The sequence below is a fragment of the Microtus pennsylvanicus genome, chromosome 4 (assembly GCF_037038515.1).
Source record: "Microtus pennsylvanicus isolate mMicPen1 chromosome 4, mMicPen1.hap1, whole genome shotgun sequence".
NCBI classification, from domain to species: Eukaryota; Metazoa; Chordata; class Mammalia; order Rodentia; family Cricetidae; genus Microtus; species Microtus pennsylvanicus.
In genome coordinates this window covers 78,627,057-78,650,861 of record NC_134582.1, presented here as the reverse complement: position 1 = coordinate 78,650,861, position 23,805 = coordinate 78,627,057, and the positions used below count along the sequence as shown (strand labels likewise).

The 23,805-nt window shown below is 49.0% G+C and overlaps 2 protein-coding genes across 3 annotated transcripts; both read right to left on the bottom strand.

The window, feature by feature from the left end:
- Positions 1-676, bottom strand: Pfn3 (profilin 3). The gene has a single exon (XM_075969527.1). The coding sequence runs from the start codon at positions 463-465 to the stop codon at positions 52-54; it is 414 nt and encodes a 137-aa protein (XP_075825642.1). The 5' UTR covers positions 466-676; the 3' UTR covers positions 1-51.
- A 143-nt stretch (positions 677-819) lies between these two features.
- On the bottom strand, positions 820-9,958 carry F12 (coagulation factor XII). 2 transcript variants are annotated; one of them, XM_075969524.1, is made up of 15 exons: positions 9,867-9,958; positions 9,481-9,538; positions 6,670-6,766; positions 6,405-6,475; positions 5,986-6,096; positions 5,772-5,903; positions 5,555-5,659; positions 5,270-5,435; positions 4,967-5,178; positions 4,641-4,863; positions 4,348-4,484; positions 4,106-4,249; positions 2,898-3,046; positions 2,636-2,812; positions 820-948 (listed from the first exon to the last, which is right to left on the bottom strand). In XM_075969524.1, the coding sequence occupies exons 1-14, from the start codon at positions 9,921-9,923 to the stop codon at positions 2,645-2,647; spliced, it is 1,830 nt and encodes a 609-aa protein (XP_075825639.1). In that variant the 5' UTR covers positions 9,924-9,958; the 3' UTR covers positions 820-948; positions 2,636-2,644. The 2 variants fall into 2 exon arrangements, with proteins under 2 accessions (XP_075825639.1, XP_075825640.1); XM_075969525.1 differs by having other exon boundaries at positions 820-944.
- Between the last annotated feature and the right edge of the window lie 13,847 nt (positions 9,959-23,805).

Sequence of the window (23,805 nt, the reverse complement as noted above, 5' to 3'; positions counted from 1 at the left end):
TTCAAGGTTTATTCTGGTCCTCCTACCACCACGGGTGGCCTGGCGGTCCAGCTAGGAGCACTGCTCCCGCAGCCCACCAATCAGGTCGTGCACTGTCTTGTTAAGGATGCCTCCATGCACGCCTCGTCTGCCCATCAGCACCAGGAGTGCCCGCGGCGTGTGGCCCACGCAAATTGCACGCCCGTCCAGCCCCTTGGTGCGTGCATCCAGTACGCCGTCGCCCTCAGCCAGCAGGAAGTCACGGATAACGCAGCAGCGGCGGCCTGCCACGCTCAGACCCGTCTGAAGAAAGGTGTGCCGGTCTGGCCCGGTGAGCACACCCACCTCCTGTGGGGAGATGGCCGCCAGCAGACCCCCGGGTCGTGATGCCCACACACAGCGGTTGTCCGAGTGGCCCACGATGGCCACATCGTCGATGCGCTGGTCCCGTAGTACCGCGCTGATGTAGCCCTTCCAGTCACCCATCTCGGCTCAGAGTCCGCCCCCTATTCCTTGCGCTTGCGCTAGAGGAGGTGACCCGCAGGACCGAGAGCTAAGAACACCGGCTCTACTCCGTGAAGTTCGCCGGGCGGGGCTGTGACGTGGGGCAAACGTCACAGAACATCTCTTTAGGTGGAGAATGTGAGGGCGCTGGAGTTGGGGGGGGGGGCAGTTCTAAAAGGAGCGTGTAGGAGGAAAGGGAAGATGGGTGGGGGCCTGGAGGGGTGGCGTTAAGAGCACTCACTGCTTTTCTGTTGACATACAAGGGCCTTAACTCTGACCTCTCTGGGCAAGCTCACACAGACATACATTAAGATTAAAAAAAAAAAAAAAGGCGGGCACGGTGGTGCGCATATTTAATCCCAGCACTTTAATCCCAGGCTGAGGCAGAAAAATCTGTGAGTTCAAAGCCAGGGTGGTCTACAAAGCAAGTTCCAGGACGGCTAGGGCTACACAGAAAAACCCTGTCTCGAAAAAGAAAAAACAAAAACAATTATTATTATTATTATTATTTTGCCTGAGTGCTAGGATTAAAAGCTTGTGCCACCACCACCCAGCAGGAACAGTTTTTCACGCGGAGGACTAGTGTTCAAGTCACAGCACAGAGGTAAAGCAGCTCACTGCTGCCCCCTTCTGCTCTCCTTGCGCACCTGCACTCATAGTCATAGAACCACACAAACACATAACTAAAAATCTTAAAATTAGCTGATCCCCACACTCAGGAGGCAGAGGCAGGTGATTCTCTGTGAGTTCGAGGCCAGCCTGGTCTACAAAGCCAGTTGTAGGGCAGTCAGGGCTACACAGAGAAACCCTGTCTCAAAAACACACACACAATCTTGAAATTATAACTTTTTAAACTATTAATATAAATGGCTCAGAAGGTAAGGGTGCTTTGCCCTGTGAGCCTGGTGGCCTAAGCGTCATCCCTGGAACCCACATAAAGGCAGGAGAGCACAGACTCCACAGAGTTGTCCTGACTACCACACAACACTGTGACACACTCAAACACATTGTACACACACAAACCACAATTTTTTTCTTGCTTTTTAAAGGGCCAGACATAGTGGCACACACTTAATCCCAGAACTCAGAAGGCAGAGGCAAATAGATCTCTGTAAGTTCAAGGCTAGCCTACTCTACATAGCAAGTCCCAGGCTAGCCAAGAGCTACATAGTAAGATGCTGTATCCAAAAATGAAAGGGGAAATAGCCCCCATATAAAAGAGATGGGTGTAAGGACTAGGACTGTAGCTCAGTCAGTTGAGTGACGTGGACAGAGTGCCTGCCAATGATGCACCAAGTGTTGGGATGGACCCCCCAGCACCACACAAACCAGGTGAGATGGCGCAGGCCTGCCATCTCAGCACAGGGAAGACATGTCTCCAGAAATCAACAAATAAATGACATTTTTAAGAGCAAGAAAGGTGCTAGTCTGGACAGCTAGACCTGTCCTGTAAGGGAGCCCTCTAACCACACCTAAAGAGTCACGGTGTCCCCGAAGGCTTATGAATTGCTGGCTCCCACCCCGGCTCTCGTAGCCTTAGACAGCCCTTGCCACCAGCTCACACCACCATGCCAGGCTCAAAGTTCAAAAAATAAAACAAACAAACCAACCCCCAAACACCCTTTTTTAAAAGGTGGTGCTGGAATCTAAGCCAGGACATCACACATGCTCAGCTACCACTACCCACACCTCCAGCCCGGTCTGGAGCACTCCTAATAATGCCTTTCAGCTTTGACTGTGTGTGGAATCGCCTGCCGTTTTCAAACATCTCGCTACTGCCTTCTGCCTAGAGGGTCCAGTTTACTGATCTCAGGTGGGCTTGAACGCTGACTCCAGAATCTCCCCCAGGTGTCAGGCTGAGAACCTGTTACTGTGTAAACAGAATGGGCCACCTCCTTGTACAGGGATTGGCTCAAAGTGAGGCCAAGAAAGCCTGGTGGCCTGGACAAGAGATCTAAGATCTTGCCCAGGCAGTGAGGGAATGGGTGTACCATTTTTCTCTCTTGGCGTTTCAAGAGGGAACTCTGGGGAACATTATCAAAGCACTTTATTGAATTTCTGTGCGCATGCTACCTGGGCACTATCTCCACTGTGTCCATCATACCATAGTGAACCCTCACACTCCAGGGGCACACACGCGGGAAGGACTAACCCTGGTTAGTTAGGAATCTGTATGCTCCTTGATCCAAGCCAGGTAGTAGGCTACGTCTGTGTAGACTCCGGGCTTGTTGCGGTCACCACAGCCGGAGCCCCAGCTGACGACACCTCGCAGGGTGAGCAGTTGCTCTGCAGCCCCTTCTCCACACACCAGAGGACCCCCGGAGTCACCCTGGGTCGGGGACAAGCAAGCTCATCGCTCTTGTTCTGTGGTGGACAGGTAGGGTTAAAGTACCAACCAGGACCCCAGGGCTGACCTGGCAGGCGTCTGTGCCTCCCTCCAGGAAGCCAGCACAAAGCATTCCGGGCAGGATGGCGTCCCCATGCACGTCAGAGTTGGAGCAGCGCTCCTGGGAGATGAAGGGTACCTGCGCCTCCTGCAGGAAATCGGCGTATTCCTCCGCCCCTGCAAATGAGGACCTAAGCTTGCTGCGTGGGCCGGGCTACCAGGCAGTTCCACACCTACCCTGACTTGGCTCCTTCACAGCAAGCCTGAGTGGTAGGGACCTGCCGGTAACAATTTCTCAGGCAAGGAAACTGAGGCCCACAGAGAAGCCGGGATTAGAATGAACAGGAAGACACCCCTTACCCTCTCCCACGCAATGTCTCAGAACCTGGCTCCCAAAATAGTTGTCCCCATTGCTCCAGCATGGGGACAAAGTCCTAGTAAAGCCTTTGTAACTTGGAGCCCAGAGAGAAGAGAAAGTTGGAGTCTCTCTATAATCCTGAGCTGGGTCACTTTTTTGTCCACATGACATCCGGGAACCTCAATGGAAAAGATGCCTTTTTAAGATTGGCCTTTGGAAATGTCTATGGGGGCATTTTCTTGATTAACGATTGATGTAAGAGAGCCCAGCCTACTATGGGCAATGACATCCCTGAACAAGTGAGTCTGGGTTGTGTAAGAAAGGAAGTCGACCCAGCACTGGGGAGGCAGAGGCAGGAGGATCTATCTCTCTGAGTTCGAGGCCAGCCTGGTCTACAAGAGCTAGTTTCAGAACAGGATCCAAAGCTACAGAGAAATCCTGACTCAAAAAAACAAAACAAACAAACAAACAGCAAACACAAAGCTAAGCAAGATGCTGAGAGCAAGGCCGCAAGTCCCTTCCCGCTCTCTACCTCAGTTCCTGCCTCGGGCCCCCCTCCCCCCTCCATGGTGGACTGCATGCAGCCTTATAAGTAACAAAGTCTTTCCCGCCTATGCTGATTTTGGCCATGGTGTTTATCGTCACAATAGAAAGCAAACGAGGACAAACCCAAAGGGATTTGGGAACCTCGACAGCGAATTCTAGATTCTGGGGAAGTCATGCTTCAGAGACAAGGGCCCCTGCATGGGTTTTTGTGTTTGTTTTTGTTTTTTTCAAAATTGTCAGGTCAGTGAAACGAGTACCCAGGCTCATCGGAGGCCACGAAAAGTGAGCACTCAGCCAAAAATCTCCAGCCAGCTCCCAACCGCTGTGCTTACCCTCGAACTGGTGACCCCAGCCGGCCACCTCGCAGAGCACTGTCTCCGAGGGTGGGGCCTCGCTGATGGGCAAGCACACGGGCTGGATGTAGGACGACATGATCGCGCAGCTGTTGTTTTCGGTTTCCTTCAGGCGCAGCAGAGCTACCACAAGAGGGAAGGGTTAGACGGCGACCTGGGGCCCCAACCCTGGGACCCCAACCCTCCCCATTTTTCTCTCTATTCCTGCAGGGTCACCCCACCCAAGTCGTGCTGGTAGGTGATGGGGGAGAAGCCCTCATGAAGGAGGTAGGAGCGCACAGCCAGCGTTTGGCACTGCTCGCAGCTCTGGTTATGGCGATCTTGACCGAGCACCACCGTCAGCTCCTCGGGCGCTGGCCTGCGGTCGGGTGGGAGACAAAGTGCTTAGGCTGGATACAGACGTTCTGGGGGCGCCCCTGTTTTCAACCCCCCGGGGGAGCTCGAAAAGTGCGGGATGAGAGGAGAGTAGGGTGTAGGTACAGTAGAGCGGCTAAGGCCCGAGGGTGGCGCTTGCCGGTTCTGCAGACAGTGAGCCGCAGTCAGCACCCAGCAGGGGGCGATGAGGCTGCCAGCGCAGAAGCTGTCGCCCCAGTACAGCGCAGCGATGTACGGGTGAGACCCAGGCAGAGCCACTAATCCGCCCACTATGCGGCTGAGCGGGGACAGTCGCTTGAGGAACCGCTGTCCGCAGCCCATTGAGCTGATCCTGGACACATGATTCTGACGCTCAGGCGAGGCTGTGGAAGGAAAGATTAGCTGAGGCCAGGGACACCCTCGGCAGGCTGCCTGGAATAAGCAGAGCCCACATCCTCTGGGCCGGGACCCCCTCCTCTGCCTAACCATCTAGCGCGTGGGACAGAGGTGGCGCCTGGGACGTGGGCTGAGGCTTCTGCAGTGTGGAAGGCTGGGGCACCGGCAGGTCCTGATGCTCAGGGGGAACTCGAGGAGGTGCCTGGGTTGGGGTCTGGCACTGCTCCAGGTCGCAATAGTCCCAGGTCAGCCTGTCGTCCCTCCAGACGTAGCACCATGGGCGCATGTCATTATCCGGATTCCTGCAATCTCAAGAGGGAACACTGTTGTAAGGAGAGCCCCTGAGGGCCCTAAGGGGAAGCAAATTGACCTGCCCAGTCCCTTCCAGCGAACCGGCAGAAGGCATGGTGTCCCAGGCCTAGGCTTAGCTTTTGCTTCGCAGTCATGTTCCGGTAGGTGGCCTCCGAGGCCCACCGCTGACATGGCGCCCCCGATAAAGTGTTTCCAGCCTTGCCCCGGTAGCTGAGTCCCCTGTCCTCGTAGCAAGTCGCCTTACTATCTAGGAAGAGAGGGGACTCCCTGCAATCAGGGGATGGCTCTGTTGGTGCCCTCTGGTTCACTTTTCCATTCTCCCTTATTCACCTCCCCTAAGTCTTTTCCACATAGAACCCCACTCACCTAAGTCGCAAAAAGGTCCAGTGTAGCCCGCAGGACAATGGCACAGTTGGTGACCCTCCACCTGGAGGCAGCTGCCCCCATTGAGGCACACATTGGTGCTGCAGGCTAGGGGAAGGTGCACACTGTTCCAAACCTGGGCATACCATGCCACCCAGCCTCCTACCAGGGGCTCCTGACTTTCTGCCCTCCTCCCCACAGTCGCTACACACTCACTTACCCTGACTGGCCAGCGGCTTGCAGTGGGCGCCAGGACCCTTGCATTGGCACCTGGCCACACCTGCTGGCCCCGTTCTAAACCATATCTCATTTTCGTGGAAGAACTGGAGAAGCTGAGGCTCGAAGCACTTTTCTGGAGGACAAAAAGAGGACAGTGGGACCATGCAAATTTCTAGGGTTCCAGGGACCTCTTTTGGGCAGGCAGCTCCCCTTACCTCTCTGGCAATGCTTCCCAGTAAGGTGTTCTGGGCAGAGACAGTGGGGGCCATTGGGGGTGTTCACACACGTCCCTCCTTTGTGGCAGGGGTTGTGTTTGCTGCAGTGGTCTGAGAGACAGACAGACACCGGAAGGAAGAACAGGGAGTCTGAGTGACACGTGAAGGGGTCAAGCCCCAGCCTGAACTTGCTTGTCATAAAACCATGGAACCCCAAGTTTCCGGTCCTTAAACTCATCTGTAAAATGGTGGTCTCTTTTCCCAGAATTCTCCCTCTGACCTTTGAAAGGATGCTGTAGGAGAAGGGAAGAGGCTGGACCCAGAATCCCAAGTGTGTGGGGTCTGATGATACCTAGTAGGTGGGTGGGAATAGAGTGAAGGGCAGGAGACGGCCTTGGGCCATGGGTTGCATGCAGTACCTTTCACCTTCTTGGGCTCCAAGCAGTATCCCCACTGCTGGTCCTGGTCAAAGTTAGGAGTGATAGCACACCTGGGGAAACAAACGAGACTTCTCTGCTTTGCCTGAAGGCTGACTAGCGCACACACACGCTTACACACACACACACACACACACACACACACACACGTGCACCCTTTTGCCCAAACACAATTCTTAGGCAGATGATAGACAGGCAGAATCCGTTTTCTCTAGGCCCCTCCTCCAACCCCCATGAGAAATTTTACCAGGACCGGCCCGGCCCGCCTTTGTGGATGCATCTGTGGTGCAGACGGCGGTGGTACAGGAAGGGAAAGTGGCAGAGGTTCCCATCAACGGTGAGAACTGTGGGAATAACACACCTCTGAAGCCTACCCTATGCCCAGCTGCCCATGCTGTGCTTCATAGGGCCTGGCTGGAGAGAGAAGAGTCCTCAAAGAGAGCACTCTACATCCAAGACTGCACCCCGCTTAGAGAACAGTCTTCCAGAGTCAAACAGGTGGAATGGCTTTCTGCCTCAAACCCTCACAAGCTCTGTGCCCTCGGGTCAAGTCTGAAACCCAAGAGCTTGTCACAAAGTTGCCACTTAATAAACATTTAGGTCACTTACCGTTTTTATAAAAAAAATTTAAAACTAATATTTATTTATTTATTTGTTTGTTTATTTATTTATTTATTTATTATGTATACAATATTCTGTCTGCAGGCCAGAAGAGGTCACCAGACCTCATTACAGATGGTTGTGAGCCACCATGTGGTTGCTGGGAATTGAACTCAGAACCTTTGGAAGAGCAGGCAATGCTCTTAACCGCTGAGCCATCTCTCCAGCCCACTTACCGTTTTTTTGACTCATTAGTAAAATGGCAACAGTAATAGGACCGTCAATCCTCATGGTTCCCGGGCTTTGTGTGTGCAAATCTGCCTGCCTTGTGTAAGAATTTCTTTGTAACCCGTAAACCAATATTTGTGATTCAGGTTGAGGGTATAGATTAGCAGTAGTGTTTGCCTAACATGTGCACGATATCACAAGGAAAAACAAAAACCAAACAAACTACCAAGCCCTTGCAGTCTTCCATGGTCTTAATGAAACTGTATGCATCAGTAAAAATGTGCACACACACACACCCAGCCGAAACCCAACAAGGCAGCGCTCTGCCCTCTTTCAGCTCTTACCCTGAATATCCTTCCCGACATCCATGTAGCACGATATTTTTCCTCCCTCCTTCCTTCCTTCCCTCCCTCCCTCCCTCCCTCCTTCCCTCCCTCCTTCCCTCCCTCCTTCCTTCCCTCCCTCCTTCCCTCCCTCCCTCCCATCCTCTCTCTCTCTCTCTGTTCCCCCCCCCTCTCCTCTCTCTGTTTTTTGAGACAGGGTTTCTCTGTGTAACAGTCCTGGCTGCCCTGGAACTCACTCTGTAGATCAGGCTGGCCTCAAACACACAGAGATCTTCCTACCTCTGCCTCCTGAGTGTTGGGATTAGGGGGATTAGGCGTGTGCTGCCACTGCCCAGCAGCTTTTATTTTGTTTTTTGAATGTGCTACCATGCCCAGCCCAGTTTTTTTTTCTTCCTTTCTTTTTTTTAAAGAGCGCTAGGGTTTTAGCTCAGCGGTCAAGCACTTGCCTAGCACCAATCCCCAGAACTTCAAAGAAAAAGAAGGGAAGATATGCTTCTGCGCATGCTGAAGTGTTATCTAGAGCTCCTGCCACAAGAAGCTGTCTTGGACCTTAGGGAGAAACTGAGTCAGAGATGCCTTGTTCAGGCAGGCGGTAACCGTGCTATTGGCCAAGAGGTCAGGGCTGAGGGAGCAACAACATGCACACTGAATATGATGCCTTTGAACAGAATCACACATGAAACACGGTTACATGTCGGTAACTGATGAAAATGTCGCAGTCAGAGGTCCACGGGAACCTCATAGAATTTGCGAATCTGCTATAGAGAATATAATTAATTAGAAAAAATAACTGTGTTGGAGGGAGGAAAGGGAAAGGGGAAATAGGATTGTAATCTCAAAAAGAAGAGCTATCTACTTTGGAGGATGAGTGACAGTGGCAGTGCTGGGACCACTGAGCCCAGCGCCTAGGACACAGTCAACAAACATTTGCTGCAAGTCTGTTTTTAGTGGCGTTGAGCAACAAGGCAACAAAAGACAAGGAGCCTGGACCTTTGGGCAGGGGACCACTGCTGGGTCAGGTTGAAAGGGGCAGCAGCTGTTTGGCTTAGTATGAGGTTGGGAGGAAGGTTAGAGGCTCACACTGTGTTGGGCCTCACTGTGAGGCATCATGCCGCAAGCCTCAGCTTGGCCTCACCAGATGTAGCTCACCAGGGTAGGGTTCATCACCTAAGTGGAGTGTTCTAAGAGTTAGGAACTTCTTATCATTTTGTGCTGCGGCTCAAACCCAGGGCTGTGTACTTGTCGGGCAAGTGCTTTACGGGTGAGCTACAGCCCTAGGCTAAGTCAGAGCTGAGGCTTTAGAGGCATTTTCCTGCCTTTGGGTGACCGCTTTACCAGGATCAGCGACTCCTTTCTCCTTAGCAGCAACCCTGAGGGACTCACTATTACCTGTCTAGTTTTACAGACGGGGAACGCGAAGCCCACACAGGAAATTCACAAGTGAGAAAGGGAGGGTTTGCAGGCAACCAGGGTGTTTGTGACCTTGGGCGAGTCTGAAGCCCTGATCTGGCTCCCATCACCTCACCACGGAGGGTCTGAGCTCCATCAGTGATGACTGACATCTTCCAGAGGTGTTGTAAGGAAAAGGGGGGAATACGGGGACACTAAAGAAGACTGGTGAGCGTCCAGGTGTGATGGCACCCATAGCAAACCGCCCCACGCCACCGCCACCAAGCACCTGCCAGGCTCTAAGAGAGGCATCCAGTACAGACCTCTGAGCATACAGCTTGCTATGGATCTGTAGGCACTACTCAGGTCTGCAGGTCTTCTGAACAGCTCTACTCAGGATCCCTCCTCTGCCAGAGGCCTGAGGCTGCATAGACCACACAGGCTAAAGCACACTCAACCCCGCCAGTGTAGATTAGGAAGAAGAGCCCATCACTTACCCACAGTGGGCTCGTCAGGGCCGTGCTTGATTTCCTTAGGTCCTTTCCATGGTGGAGCCTACAGAGGACAGCAGGCAGGAGCATCAGAATTTCCTTGATCCTATGCTAGGCCCCAACCTCCTTCCACCTCCCCAAAGCACAGGATTTCCTCACAAGACTTGACCCTCCTCCCTCTTCCCATTGTCTCCCCTACAAATGTAGCCTGTGTTGTCATATCCCCCAGTGTGGGCTGCTCTCTCCTTTGTCTGGGCCTGCTGGGCTGGCCGTGCCTTCCCCCACACACGTCTCCCAGTCACCTGAACTATCAGGTGATAGGCAGAGGCCAGAGCTGGGACAGGGACCCCTCGGTACCATCCTGGTCCAATCCTAGCGTCCACAGCCCTCACCGAAAGTGTCAAATCCAGGCTCATCAGCAGGGACCCCAGGAGCCACAGAGCCCTCATGTTGTCGTCGATGGTCCCACTGCCTGCCCAGGAGGGCAGATCAATAGGTCTGGGCAAAGTTCACTGAAGCATGAAAGGTCAAACTCCCTCCTGGGTCCGAGGGGCACAGGCTTTACGGAAAGCCTGGCAGAACCATGACGTGGCATCCTAGCAACTGGGGAGCTGGCTGAGGAGAAGGCTCCTACTGCACAGTCTTACAGTCTATCAGAAAGCATGCTGTTTTCTTCTGCTGTATAACCAATTACCACACGCTGAGCACCCTAAAACAATGTCCCCCTAAAACCACATTCATGGCTGCACAAACCCACAGGTAAACAGTTGGTGTTCAGGGTTAGAGTTACCCAGACTGTCAAAAAACTGAAGTTCAGGCTGAGTTCCCACTCTGAAGGGGCATCCCCTCACAAGTCCCTTCAGAAATCACCTCCATGTGGCCGCAGGACAGATGTCCCCACTTCTTTCTTGGCCGTCAACTACAGGCTACATGTGACTCCTACATTTCTGGTCACCTGCTTCCTTTAAAGCCAGCATCGGGACTGGAAGAATGGCTCAGCAGTTAAGGGCACTTGCTGCTCTCCCAAAGGATCCAGGTTCTAGTCCCACACCTACATGACAACTCAGAACTCTCTGGAACTCCAAGTCCAGGAGCTCTGACTGCCTCTGTGGGCATCAGGCATGCATGCAGGTAAAATATTATATAATATAAATAAATTAATTTAAAAAATAACAAAACAGAATCAGTATCAGAGGGGAGAGGGGAAGGGGGAGTGGGGGAGGGGGCGATGTGTGGGAGGAGGGGGAGAGAAATGGGAAACGGGGAGGAGGCAGAAAAAATTTTTTTTCAACAACTAAAAAAATAAACAAAAAAATTAAAATAAATAAATAAACAGAAAAAAAAAGAATCAGTATCAGAGAATGCCCCTGTGATGAATTGCTTCACACTTTGTGCCTGCTTTGCCAGGAAGATTCTGGTCCTTTTTCACGGCTTATCTGATTAGGCCAGGCCATCAAGGATACTCTTACAGAGCCAGGCATGGCGGTACATGCTTTTAGTCCCAGGAAGCAGAGCCAGGTGGGTCTCGGTAAGTTTGAGGCCAGCCTGGTGTGTATAGTGAGTTCCAAGACAGTAGGGCTATGTAGACAGATGCTGTCTCAAAAGAAATACACACATACATGCACACACGCATGCACACACATATACACACATGCACACATACATGCACACACATGCACACACGCACGCACACACATGCTATCATGATGTCAACCAATAGGACTCTTAATTACATTTGCAAATTCTTTCCTTCTAAGACGCTATGTTTCTCAGGTTGGTCTTCCATCTGTGATCCTCCTGCTACAGTCTCCCTAATATGTGCCACAATGTCCAACGACATTGGCAAAATCCTCTTACGGTCTCCACGTTATTTTGGATTAGGGCAGATTATTTTTTGGTTTTTTCGAGACAGGGTTTCTCTGTAGCTTTGGTGCCCATCCCGGAACTAGCTCTTGTAGACCAGGCTGGCCTCGAACTCACAGAGCTCGGCCTGCCTCTGCCTCCCGAGTGCTGGGATTAAAGGTGTGTGTCACCACCGCCCGGCAGGGCAGATTTTTTAAACACTTTTTAAAAAAGATTTATTAAAGCCGGGCGGTGGTGGCGCATGCCTTTAATCCCAACACTCGGGAGGCAGAGGCAGGCCGAGCTCTGTGAGTTCGAGGCCAGCCTGGTCTACAAGAGCTAGTCCCAGGACAGGAACCAAAAAAGCTATGAAGAAACCCTGTCTCAAAAAATCCAAGAAAAAAAAAAGATTTATTAATTTACTGATTTAAAGTGTTCTTTATGTATGTCTGTCTGCAGGCCAGAAGAGGGCACCAGGTCTCATTATGGATGGTTGTGAGCCACATATGGTTGCTGGGAATTGAAAACTCAGGACCTCTGGAAAAGCACTGAGAGCCCTAAACTATTAAGCCATCTCTCCAGCCCCTAAGGTGAATTTTTGTATGATAATTCCTGTTCTGTCCCGAAAATAAGGTTTACAAAAGATAGGATTAAAAAGCACTGTTATGGGGCTGGAGAGATGGCTCAGTGGTTAAGAGCATTGCCTGCTCTTCCAAAGGTCCTGAGTTCAATTCCCAGCAACCATATGGTGGCCCACAACCATCTGTAATGAGATCTGGTGCCCTCTTCTGGCCTGCAGGCATACACGCAGACAGAATATTGTATACATAATAAATAAATAAATATTTTAAAAAAAGCACTGTTATTTAATAAGGTATCAAAGCTGCACCTCCTTGCTCTCATATGCAAGAATGTATCTTCTACTGGCAGCCCAACTTTGTAATGGAAGAATCACCCAGGCGATAATGGTTTTTAAGACATGAAGGGGTCCTGGGGAACAGCTGAGGCTTGCAAACACGTAGCAGGACCAGAGCTCCTAAAGAGAGCCCAGCTGCAGTGGTGGGTAGACCTTCTGTAATAGTCACAGAAGCACCTGCCATGATGAAATGGAGCAGGCTGAGATCTAAAAGGCAGGTTATGTATATACTGCCAAGGGTGGGGCTAAAGAGGTGATCCAAGCCGCCTGAGAACACCAAAAGGATTGTGAATGAGTCCCCAGAAATTGGGCTTTGGATGGTTTGCAGTGTTGGAGCTTGATTTTGCCTTATGCAGAGTTTGCCCTATTTTCTCCCTCGTGAAGTTAAAAAAAAAAAAGTCCATTATTTTTGATATTGCAGGAACACATAGTTGAGAGATTTTAAACTTTAAGAGGAAATTTTTAGAGTTTTACAGAAAATTGGGAAAACTACAAATTTCTCAAAAAATAGTTTCAAAAATATTTAAATTTTAAGGCCATTGGACATTTTAAATTTATAAAATGTTTTACATTATTGATATTTGAACTTTAAAATAAATAAAAGGCTAGAAATTAAGGTCATATCTATGAGCACCAAATACTAAACACCCAAAATGGGGACGTTTCTGTCTTACGATGCAGCAAGACACCAACCTACACAGTCTGGCAAAGAGCTTGGAGCAGCTTCTCAACCTGAGCCTCAACCCTTTGCAGTTGAAGGACATTTTTACAGGGGTAGCCCAGGACCACTTGCATGTTGAATGTTTGCTTTGAGATCCATAACAATGGCAAAATCGCAGTTGTGAAAAAGCAACGGGAATGATTTTGTGATTGGGGGGTCACCACAACATGGGGGCCACCACAACATGGGGGGTCACCACAACATGGGGACCATACTGAAGGGCTAAAGCACCTGGAAAGCTGATAACCACTGGCTTAGAGAATGTCTCTCCTTACCTAAGGTCTGTTTATGTTAAGAATTTATGTCTGTGTCGGGCGGTGGTGGCACATGCCTTTAATCCCAGCACTCGGGAGGCAGAGGTAGGTGAATCTCTGTGAGTTCGAGGCCAGCCTGGTCTACAAGAGCTAGTTCCAGGACAACCTCTAAAGCTACAGAGAAACCCTGTCTCAAAAAAAAAAAAAAAAGAATTTATGTCTGGCCTCTTTGTCTTTGCTAACTTTGTTAAGCTTAAGCTATTTAAATAAACTGAGTCATAAAAGAAACTGTTATATCTGGGCAGTGGTGGTGCACACCTTTAATCCCAGCACTCGGAAGGCAGAGGCAGGTGGATCTCTGTGAGTTCGAGGCCAGTCTGGTCTACAAGAGCTAGTTCCAGGACAGGATCCAGAGCTACAGAGAAAGACTGTCTCAAAAAACCAAAAAAAGAAAAGAAAAGAAACTGTTATATTCTGTAGTAGCATGTATTTTCCCATATACTTTTGACCATTTCCATGTTTCTTTTGACAATTGTTCATTTATTTGCAGACTAGATGGCTTGTTCACTGGTGGGGGGGTCTCTGCAGCTCTTTATGTATCTTGGATAGTAATTCCCTCTCTGATATACAGTTGGCAACATTTGGTGACTGTCTTTTCACTCTGGGGATTGTTTCCTTTGGTATGCAGAAACTTTCTTTGCTTTCTTTTTTTCTTTTGTTTTGCTTTTCGAGGTAGTGTTTCTCTGTGTGTGGCCCTGGCTATCCTGAAACTCACTCTGTAGACCAGGCTGGTCTTGAACTCAAAGATCTGCCTGCTTATGCCTCCTGAGTGCTGAGATTAAAGGCATGTGACACCACCACCCCACTTTCAGAAACCTTTTAATTTCACTTAATCTCGTTATCAGTTTTTGGTATATTTCCTGTGTTATTTGGCGTCCTTTTCAGGAAGTCCTTGCCTATGCCCATATGAGTCTAACCTATATTCTCCTTTAACAATATCAAAGTTGTAGGTCTTCTGTTACAGGCTTTGATCCGTTATGAGTTGATTCTTATCTGGTTTCTCTGGCCCTCAGTATGAAAATCTTCAGGCTGACTTCCTTCATGGTCACATGACAGCTCCCACAGTTCTGAGAATCACGTCTAAGCTCAGGGCTGCTCAGGTGAAGAAGTGCTGTCCCTTCTAGTTGCTTCTGAGAAATGAGGGCGGCTCCACCAAAGGGCTAAGCAGAAGCTGGATATGGGGGAGCACACGGGAGGCAGAGGCAAGAGGATCAAGATCCTCTCCAGAAAGCTGAAGCAGGGCTCCCAAGACAGCTCAGTAGGAAGGGCGCTTGCCACCAACCCTAACGTCCCAAGTTTGGTCTCCAGATCCCACATGGTGGATGAAGAGAACTGGCTCTCGCAAGCTGTTCCCTGACCTCCACCATAGCAAGTGCACATGCATGCGTGCACACACACACACACACACACACACACACACACACACACACACACACAGGAAAAAGAAAGGAAGGGAGGAGAGTGGGGGAGGGAAGAAGAACTGCATTGCGAGCAGGCTCTCTTCATGAGTCATTAGCATTCCTGGGTCACATAGCACCCTGAAACCATCTCTATCAAGACTAAGGGGAATTCCCACAGCTGGGTTAGAGCAGTTATCTCGGAGCTAGATTGGAGAGCTGTGACGAACAGTAGCCACTGCAGACGGGTGGAGCGGCCTGGGTATGACGGCCTGGGTATGACGCGACAAACGCAGGCCACCAACCGCTCCCAAATAGCCCTGTGCTTCCTGCTTCCCAGTCCTCCCAGGGCCCTTAGCAACTCCCATTTCCAAACGTATTCCTTCCAGTTGACTCTGTGAGAGCTTTCTAGTGGATTCCTTTTTGTTTACAGAGGGTTTTGTTTGCAGGGTTGATCTCTCTCTCTCTCTCTCTCTCTCTCTCTCTCTCTCTCTCTCTCTTCTGTTTGTGGCAGGCCTGACCAGCAGCACCAACGTCTGTTTATTCCACCGTCTGACCGTATCATGTGTCACATGACAGGGACACATCCCCAGAGAAATGCATTGTTGGGTGACAGTATTTATGGGAATGCTGCAGACTGTCCTTTTGCAAGCTAAGATGGCCACTGAGTCACTTGCTCACAGAATCTAAAGAGGTCCCCAACTGCACTGTGCACGAAGCTCATTTTCATTGTCAACTAAAACAGTTATACAGTGCATGTCTATACCCCACCCCCAGCCTGTGTGTGTGTGTGTGTGTGTGTGTGTGTGTGTGTGTGTGTGTGATGTGCATGTTCCTGGGTCCGTGGAGGCCAGAAGTTGATGTCACATTTTTTTATTGTTTTTTTTTTTTGGTTATTCGAGATAAGATTTCTCTGAGTAACAGCCCTAGCTGTCCTGGAACTAGCTCTGTAGACCAGGCTGGCCTCTGGCCTCTGACTCACAGAGATCCTCCTGCCTCCGAGTGCTGGGATTAAAGGCATGTGCCACCACCGAGAGATATCAAATATCTTCCTCAATTATTTTCTTTCTTTCTTATTGTTTATTTTTGTTGTTATTGCTTGGTTTTGTTTGTTTGAGACAGGGTAGCTCTACATAGCCTGGGCTATTCTGAAACTCATTATATAAGCCAGGCTGGCCAGCCTCAAACTCACAGAGATCCTCCTGCCTCTGTTTTCTGAATGCCTTGATTAAAGGTGTGTGCCACCACTGCCCAGCTTCCTACCTTAGCTTTTTTGTTTGTTTGTTTGATACAGGGTTTCTCTGTGTCCTTGGCTGTCCTGGAACTCACTTTGTAGACTATGCTGGCCTCGAACTTAGAGATTCACTTGCGTCTGCCTTCCTAGTGCTGGGATTAAAGGCATGCACTACCACTACCTGGCTGCCGCCTTGTTTTTTAATGTCTGTGTATGCTTATGTGCCTGTGTGAGGGCATCTGCAGAGGCCGGAAGAGGACATCAGGCCCTTTGTAGTTAGAGTCACAGTTGGCTGTGAGCTGCCTGCCATGGGTGCTGAGAACTGAACTCAGCAGGAACAGCAAGTGTTTTTAACTGAGAAAATTTCTCTCCAGGCCTTCTGTCCTTCTCTTTCAGACATGGTCTCTCAGTGAACCTGGAGCTCATGGAGGCTAGCCAGTGAGCTCCAGAGACCCTGCTCTCTCTGCCTCTTCAGTCCTGGGTTACAGATGGGTGCTGCCACCCCTGGCTTTTTGAATGAATGTTGGAGATCTGAACACAGGTCCTCACGCCTGAGCAATAGGCCCTTGACCAACTGAGCTGGCTCTCCAGCCCACGGCTGAACTTTCAGACTTCCCCATCTTCATTTCCACAGCTCTTTCTTTGACTTCTGGAAATGAAAGGTGGTCCAGGTGCTGGAGCCTGTCAAGCTAGAGAGCTGTCTGTCTGTCTGTCTGTGGAGGGGTGTACATTTGTCTGTCTACCGAGGTTTGTACATATGTTTGTTAACTCGGAGATGCTGACATCCTTTTTAACATCTCAGACAGAGAACATGCTTGAGAATAAGCACAACAGATTAAGCGCAGATATAGCAGTCTTTCTTCTGGGCCGCCAACCAGCTTCCAAACCATGACATGGTGACTTACTATTAGTTACGGACAGTCTGCCTTAGCTTAGGCTTGTTTCTTGCAGGTTCTTATAACTTAATTAAACCTGTTTCTCGTCATCTATGTCATCTACATTTTGCCTCAGGGCTTCTTACTTTTCTTTCATTCTGTACATCCGACTCTGTGCTTAGTTGGCTGGAGGCTTCCTGACTGGCTGGCTCCCTGGTCTCACTCATCCTCCCCTCCCCTTTCATTAGCCTAGATTCTTCCTCCTACTTATTCTCTCTGCCAACCAGCCCCGCCTCTCCCTTTACTGCCTAGCTATTGGCCATTTAGCTTTTTATTAGCCCAATCAGATACCTTAGACAGGTAAAGCAACACCTTTGCCTCATTAGACAAATGCAGAATAAACAATGTAACACATCTTTACACAGTTAAAGTAATATTCGGCAGAATAAACAATGTAACACATCTTTACACAGTTAAAGTAATATTCCACAACAAGCAGAGGAGAAGGTTGGGGAGATCAGGGGCAGAGGACTTATCTAAAATGTTTGAGGCCCTGGGCTTTTCCTCAGAACTGCCAAACCAAAACCAAACAAAACCCCTAAAACTGGAGTCATATGTGGGATAGAGATTTTTGAGTGATAGCATTTAAAACCAAAGCTTCCGAGACACCTGAGTTCAGAACCACTATCTGTTTCTTACAGGTGCTTTGAAAGGTAGATGCCTTTGTTTGTTTTGTTTTTATTTTTTTGAGATAGGGTTTCCTCTGTGTAGCCCTGGCTGTCTTGGAATTTGCTTAATTGACCAAGCTGGTCTTGAACTCACAGAGATCCTCCTTCCTCTGCCTACCAAGTGCTGGGATAGGCCGGGCGGTGGTGGCGCACGCCTTTAATCCCAGCACTTGGGAGGCAGAGGCAGGAGGATCTCTGTGAGTTCGAGACCAGCCTGGTCTACAAGAGCTAGTTCCAGGACAGGCTCCAAAACCACAGAGAAACCCTGTCTCGAAAAACAAAAAAAAAAAAAAAAAAAAAAAACAAGTGCTGGGATTAACAGCTCTTGTGGGATTTCAATCCCTTTAGTCAATGACTTTTGAGGATTATGAATCCTAGAGAGTGGTCTTATCTGTGGAATGACAGTTTATAATCTTAGGGAGATGGCCTTGCCCTCTCCTGCTCCCGCACTCTCTTGGGTGGTCGGTGAGGAGCAGACAACTTGCTCTTAACCCCTGGACAGAGCGACCGGACGCTGGCTGAGTGGTGGCATCCAAACCATTCGGTATTAGTGAGTGTTTACTCCTATTTTTTTTGTTTTGTTTTGTTTTTTTTTCACTTTTTTTTTTTATTGATAAAAGGAGGATAAAGAAAAGAAAAAAAACAAATTTCCACCTCCTCCCACCAGCCTCCCATTTCCCTCCCCCTCCTCCCACTCTTCTCCCCCTCCTCCCACTCTTCTCCCCCTCCTCCCACCCCTCTCCCCTTCCCCCCACTCCTCTCCCCCTCCCTTTCCAGTCCAAAGAGCTGTCAGGGTTCCCTGCCCTGTGGTACGTCCTAGGTCCTCCCCCCTCCATCCATATCTAGGAAGGTGAACATCCAGACTGGCTAGGCTCCCACCAAGCCAGCACATTGCGTAGGATCAAAACCGCGTGCCATTGTCCTTGGCGTCTCATCAGCCCTCATTGTTCGCCACCTATTTTTTTTTTGAGACAGGGTTTTTCTGATTAGCTTTGGAGCCTGTCCTGGAACTCTGGAAATCTCTCTGTAGACCAAGCTGGCCTCGAACTCACAGAGAACCACCTACCTCTGCTGCTGAGTGCCGGGATTAAAGGCATACACCACCACCTCCCAGCCTTTTACCCCTATTTTATAACTAAATAAATTCTTAAGAACCCTTAACAGACTCTTGTGGCTTCTTGTTACACACTACAACAACGTGGCAGTAGATGCCTTTTTGACTATGCCAATTTTATTTAAAACCAAAAGTCTTAATTGATGCAAGAGTTATGAAGCAAGGAAGTTTCTGAAATCAAAACAAAACAACCTCTTTATGATCCACTGTGTAAATAAGTAGCAAGAAGATAAAACACTGACCTGGGAGCAGGGTGAAAACCACAGGAGTCAGGGAGGTGGCCTTAGGTCCTGTTGAGGCCAATGCCTGCCCATGCTGCTGGGTCAAGGGTCAGCCTCTCTGAACCTTGATCTTCAGGGCTCCTTAGAAAAGGGTGGATACTGCCAATAATGGGCATATTCACTGAGATGCTGAGGTGGGAACACACGGGAGGCAGAGCCTGTCACTGTTTAACCCACTGGAGGAGCTAACAGAAAAGTTTTACCACATGGCCACACTCTCCCGGCAATTGCCACACACCTGTCCTCTGTCCCTCTGAGCATTTGGTTCCCTTCCAGTGCCTGCTGTAGACAGAGCAGACAGACCAGGGCATACCCTCTCTGTGTCTTGGCTTCTGTCTTGGCAAAGCTGGGCTGCGGCTCACAGGATGGAGAAACACATTTTATTCAGGATGTTTGATACCATACTCACAAACACACAGAGAGCCTGTTCTTTTAAAAAATATTCTTTTTCTTCAAGAGAGGGTCTGTCTGTATAACTTAGGTTGGCTTTGAACTTTAAGCCCTCCTGCCCCAGACTTCCAAGTAGGATTATAGCCCTGTGCCATACCTACTAACATTCCTCTTCAGTAGGGACTTGGGCCTAGGTTTCAAGCGGTTACAGATAGACTTGTTCAAAGGCAGTTGAGGAATCAGAAGGTCTCCACCTACCATCCTCCACATCGTGTAGCTGGCATCACTGTTCCCCAGTCACACTGCTTGCCACAGTGAAGCCTTTGCCAAGGCAGAAGCCACAGAAGCTATCCTTCCTCCAAACAGCTCAACCTGATGGAAACTGTACCAACTACTAGTACACAAAATATGGCTTTGGGGGACTGAGGAACTGGATTCTGGTTTTTATTTTAATGTTGACAGCCACATGTGGCTGGTGGCTACCGTACTGAGATGTGCGTTCCAGGGTTGCAGGGAGGAATGTGTATAATCAGAAATTTCTCTCCCACCCACCAGTTCCGGAATAACTGCCCAGAGGCTTAATATTACTTATAAATGCTTTGCCAATTGTTCCGTTTATTATTAGTTAGTTCTTACATTTAAATTACCCATATTTTTTTTTATCTATGCTTTGCCACATAGTTCATGGCTTGCTACCTCATTTTTTGTTGTTGTTGTTGTTGTTTTCAAGACACAGTTTCTCTGTTTAACAGTCCAAGCTGTCCTGGAACTAGCTCTTGTAGACCAGGCTGACTTCAAACTCACAGAGATCCGCCTGCCTCTGCCTCCCAAGTGCTCGGATTAAAGGTGTGTGCCACCACCGGGCAAGTGTTACGTCATTTTTTACATGCCCTGCTTCCTCAGCAGCTGATTGGTGTGTCTCAGACTCTGCCCCTCTTCTCCTGTATCTCTGCTTGGATTTCCTGCCTGGCTCTATACTGCCTTGCCATAGACCAAAGCAGCTTTATTTATTAACAGAGAGCAACACATTTTCATAGTGTACAGAAGGATCATCCCACAGCAAGTGTATATGGTGTAGCTACTTGTGTGCACCAATCAAGGACTACAGACAGTGGAGGGAAAAACAGGGCCCAGATCAAATAACACATTTGTAGGCCATCTGCAGGAATTTAGAGTTTCTTTTATTTATTGCATTTTATTTCATTGAGTATTTTGGGCACCGGAAATGAAACTGAAAGCCTCATCATTCGGTGACTTCGATTTTGCAATGACATGTCATGTTTGCTGTGTTGTTTTCATTTGAACTCAGGCCACATTCAGGGGTGGGGATATTAGGGTAAGGATGCCAGAAGGCAAAGATGGTTGGGGCCAGGGACACCTTAGAGGTTGTCCACCATAGCTCACAGAAGGTTCTGAACAAGAGAATGACAAGGACAGGTTATTTGTTTTTTTTGTTTGTTTGTTTTGGTTTTTTGAGACAAGGTCTCTCTACATCACTCTGGATGGCCTGGATGTCACTTTTTGCACCAAGGCTGGCCCTGAATTTACAGAGATCTGCCTGCCTTGGCCTCCCAAGTGCTGGGATTAAAGGTGTGGGCCACACATCTAACACAGTTGGTAGTTTTAAAAAGGAACCTAGCTTGGCGGTGGTAGCACACACTTTTAATCCCAGCACTTGGGAGGCAGAGGCAGGTGGATCTCTGAGCTCGAGGCCACACTGGACTACTACAGAGTGAGTTCCAGGACAGCCAGTACTACACAGAAAAACCCTGCCTTGAAAAACCAATAAAATAAAAAATAAATAAAAATAAGCAACCTGTTTGGTGCCATGGCATATACTTATAGTCCTTACTAGGGAGACTAAAGCAAGATTGCTTGCTGTCAGAGTTCAAGACCAGCCTGGGTGACAAATAGCAAGAGCTTGTTGGAAACAGATAGAAAGGAAAGAAGGGAGGGAGGGCAGAGGGAGAAGCTATACAATACATTACAAGAAACGACCAACTTTTACTTACTCAATTAGTGCAGCTTTTTGGATAATGGTGCAATCAATAACCCTGAATGTTTATTCTTTGGCCTGAGTGCAATGATTTCTGTAGTCAGATTCCAGGAAATGTGCCTCTTGCATTGTCGTGTGATTATTTCGTCCAACTTAACACAAGCTAATGAGACCTCTTCTTAGGAAGCTTAGACAGTTTCAGGATTCCCAGGGTAATGTAAGCAGAAAACAACTCCAGGAGAAGGAACTTCAGTGGAGCGACCTTCACACTGGGCAGGGAGCTCCAGGTATGCAGTTTTCCCAAGTCCTCACTCATGCTGATGGGCTTCTAGGTGATTCATCTGCCTTTGAGTCACCTGTGATGTAATTAGCCATTAGCTCATGAGGCTAGAACTGGGTAGGACCGTGTTTATGGTCTGCTGTTAGTGACCGATCTCAGATGAATAGATGTCTGTTTATATCTTCCCAGGAAAAGTCACTCAACACATAAGGGTGGTGGCAAATTTCCCTTGTTTAAAAACATCTCTAGGGGCTAGAGAGATGGCTCAGCAGTTAAGAGCATTGACTGCTCTTCCAGAAGTACCTGGGCTCAATTCCCAGCACCCATATGGCAGCTCATCACTGTCTGTAACTCCAGTTCCAGGGAACCTGACACCCATGGCAAAACACCTATGCACATAATAAACAAACCAATCAACCATCTCTAAAACCTGGGAGTTGTGACTGGTATCTTCTCTTCATCTCCTGTTAATTCCAGCTCAATGATGCTCTCAAGTCACTTGTTCACATGACCTGGCTGCTGCGACCCCAGGGTACCACCATTCTGCTGAAGGTTTATCCCAAAAAGTCTACTCCCTGTCTTAGACAAATACTAGGTTGCAAACCAGACTCTGGGTAATTTAAGAAGACTTGGAAGAGACTGGACAGCTTCTGTTGAATTTCCCATGCCAGGAAGAGGGGGCTTAACACCTCTGTCCTCTCTCCTGACCCTCCACCCCTGCTTTGCTCCCACAATGAATTGCAAGTTGACCTCCAGCTGTCTTGCGTTGGTTCCTTCCTTGGCTTCAAAGATCTGCTTGGAAACATGTCATGCTACCAGGGCCTCAAGAGGGTAAAACGTTTTCCTTTCTCTGGTCTGTTTCAGGGCTTGCCTCTGTATCTCCTAGGACTCCTCCCAGAGGGAACCAAACCAGAGTGCCTGCCTTTCATAACACACCTCTACAGAGCAACCTGGAGCCCCTTAGCAAAGCAAATATACTCTTCTACTTAAAAATCTGGCTCCATGACTCCACAGCACCCTCAAAATGAAGTCTGAGGACCTCTTTGATCCAGGCTTCATCCAAGATGCTAACCTCATTTTATGCACCTCTCAATCTCCCCAATCCCCACCCATAAACTGCACAGACGCTCTGCCCTTGGGTGCTACATAAGTCAGCCACCCTTCCCTCCTCTACAGATCCTTCTTCATGCTGCACTGGTTTAAATGCATTTCTTTACTTATATTAACTACTTAATTGACTGTGTGTAGGTAGAACACAAGCAGAGCTGATTGGCCTCTTCCACCATGTGAACCCCGGATCAAAATCAGGTCTTCATATTTAGTCAGGCTTGGCCAAAGGTGCCTTTACCAGATAAGTCATTTCAGCAGTCACCTTTACAGATCCTTGAGAATGCATAGTCTTCTTTGGCCAGATGGTTCTTTGCATCCTCCATGCCACCAAAACTTCAAATGAGCCCATTCTCCCCCAGCCCTCGGATCTCATCTGGACACAACAGTCTTTGGTGCCTAATAGTCACTAGTCAGAGCTATCGTCTGTAAGTACAAGTAACCCGTCTGTGGACTTCATATATCATTGAACAAACCCCTCTTTGTAAGCCACAATACCTTCCACGACCTAGCTGACACCCTTGCTTCTTGTCTCACCTCAGACCACTGAACTCTGAAGCCGCCCACATTTTTTCCCCTGGCTAAACTTACTTTATGTGCAAAGCCTCGGCTGGATCTTCTCAAATGTCACATCTTGAGATCCATTCTGGTCTCTTTAATGAACTTGGGCTTGGGCATCCCAAGCGCGCTCTACCACAAAGCTATATCCCTAGATCTTTTGTTTTAGCAGCACGCGTCATTCTAAAACCACCCATTATTGTGCTCACTTACAGGGTTATTACCACCTTTCTTCCCGCCTAGCACGTAAGCACTGAGAGTTTAATTGTTTTTTCTGTCACCACTATATCCGGCACCTGGCTGGGAGCCTGGCACAGTAGCTGTATTTTTGCAGGAATGGATGAATGTGGATCAAAGACACTTAGTTGAATCCGGTTGATCCTTAATCACCGAGTCTGGGCAAGCCTCTGTTTCCTGCTGTGGGAAAAGGGATGGGGAGGAGGAAGTGAGATATTGAACTAAACTGCGTTGATGAGCTGCAAAAAATTGGGACTTGTTTTCCTGTAGTCTCGGCGTGCAGTCAGCCACTCAACGCCCAGCGGCTCAGCTCCCCACCTGTATAATGGGTGTGAACGAAA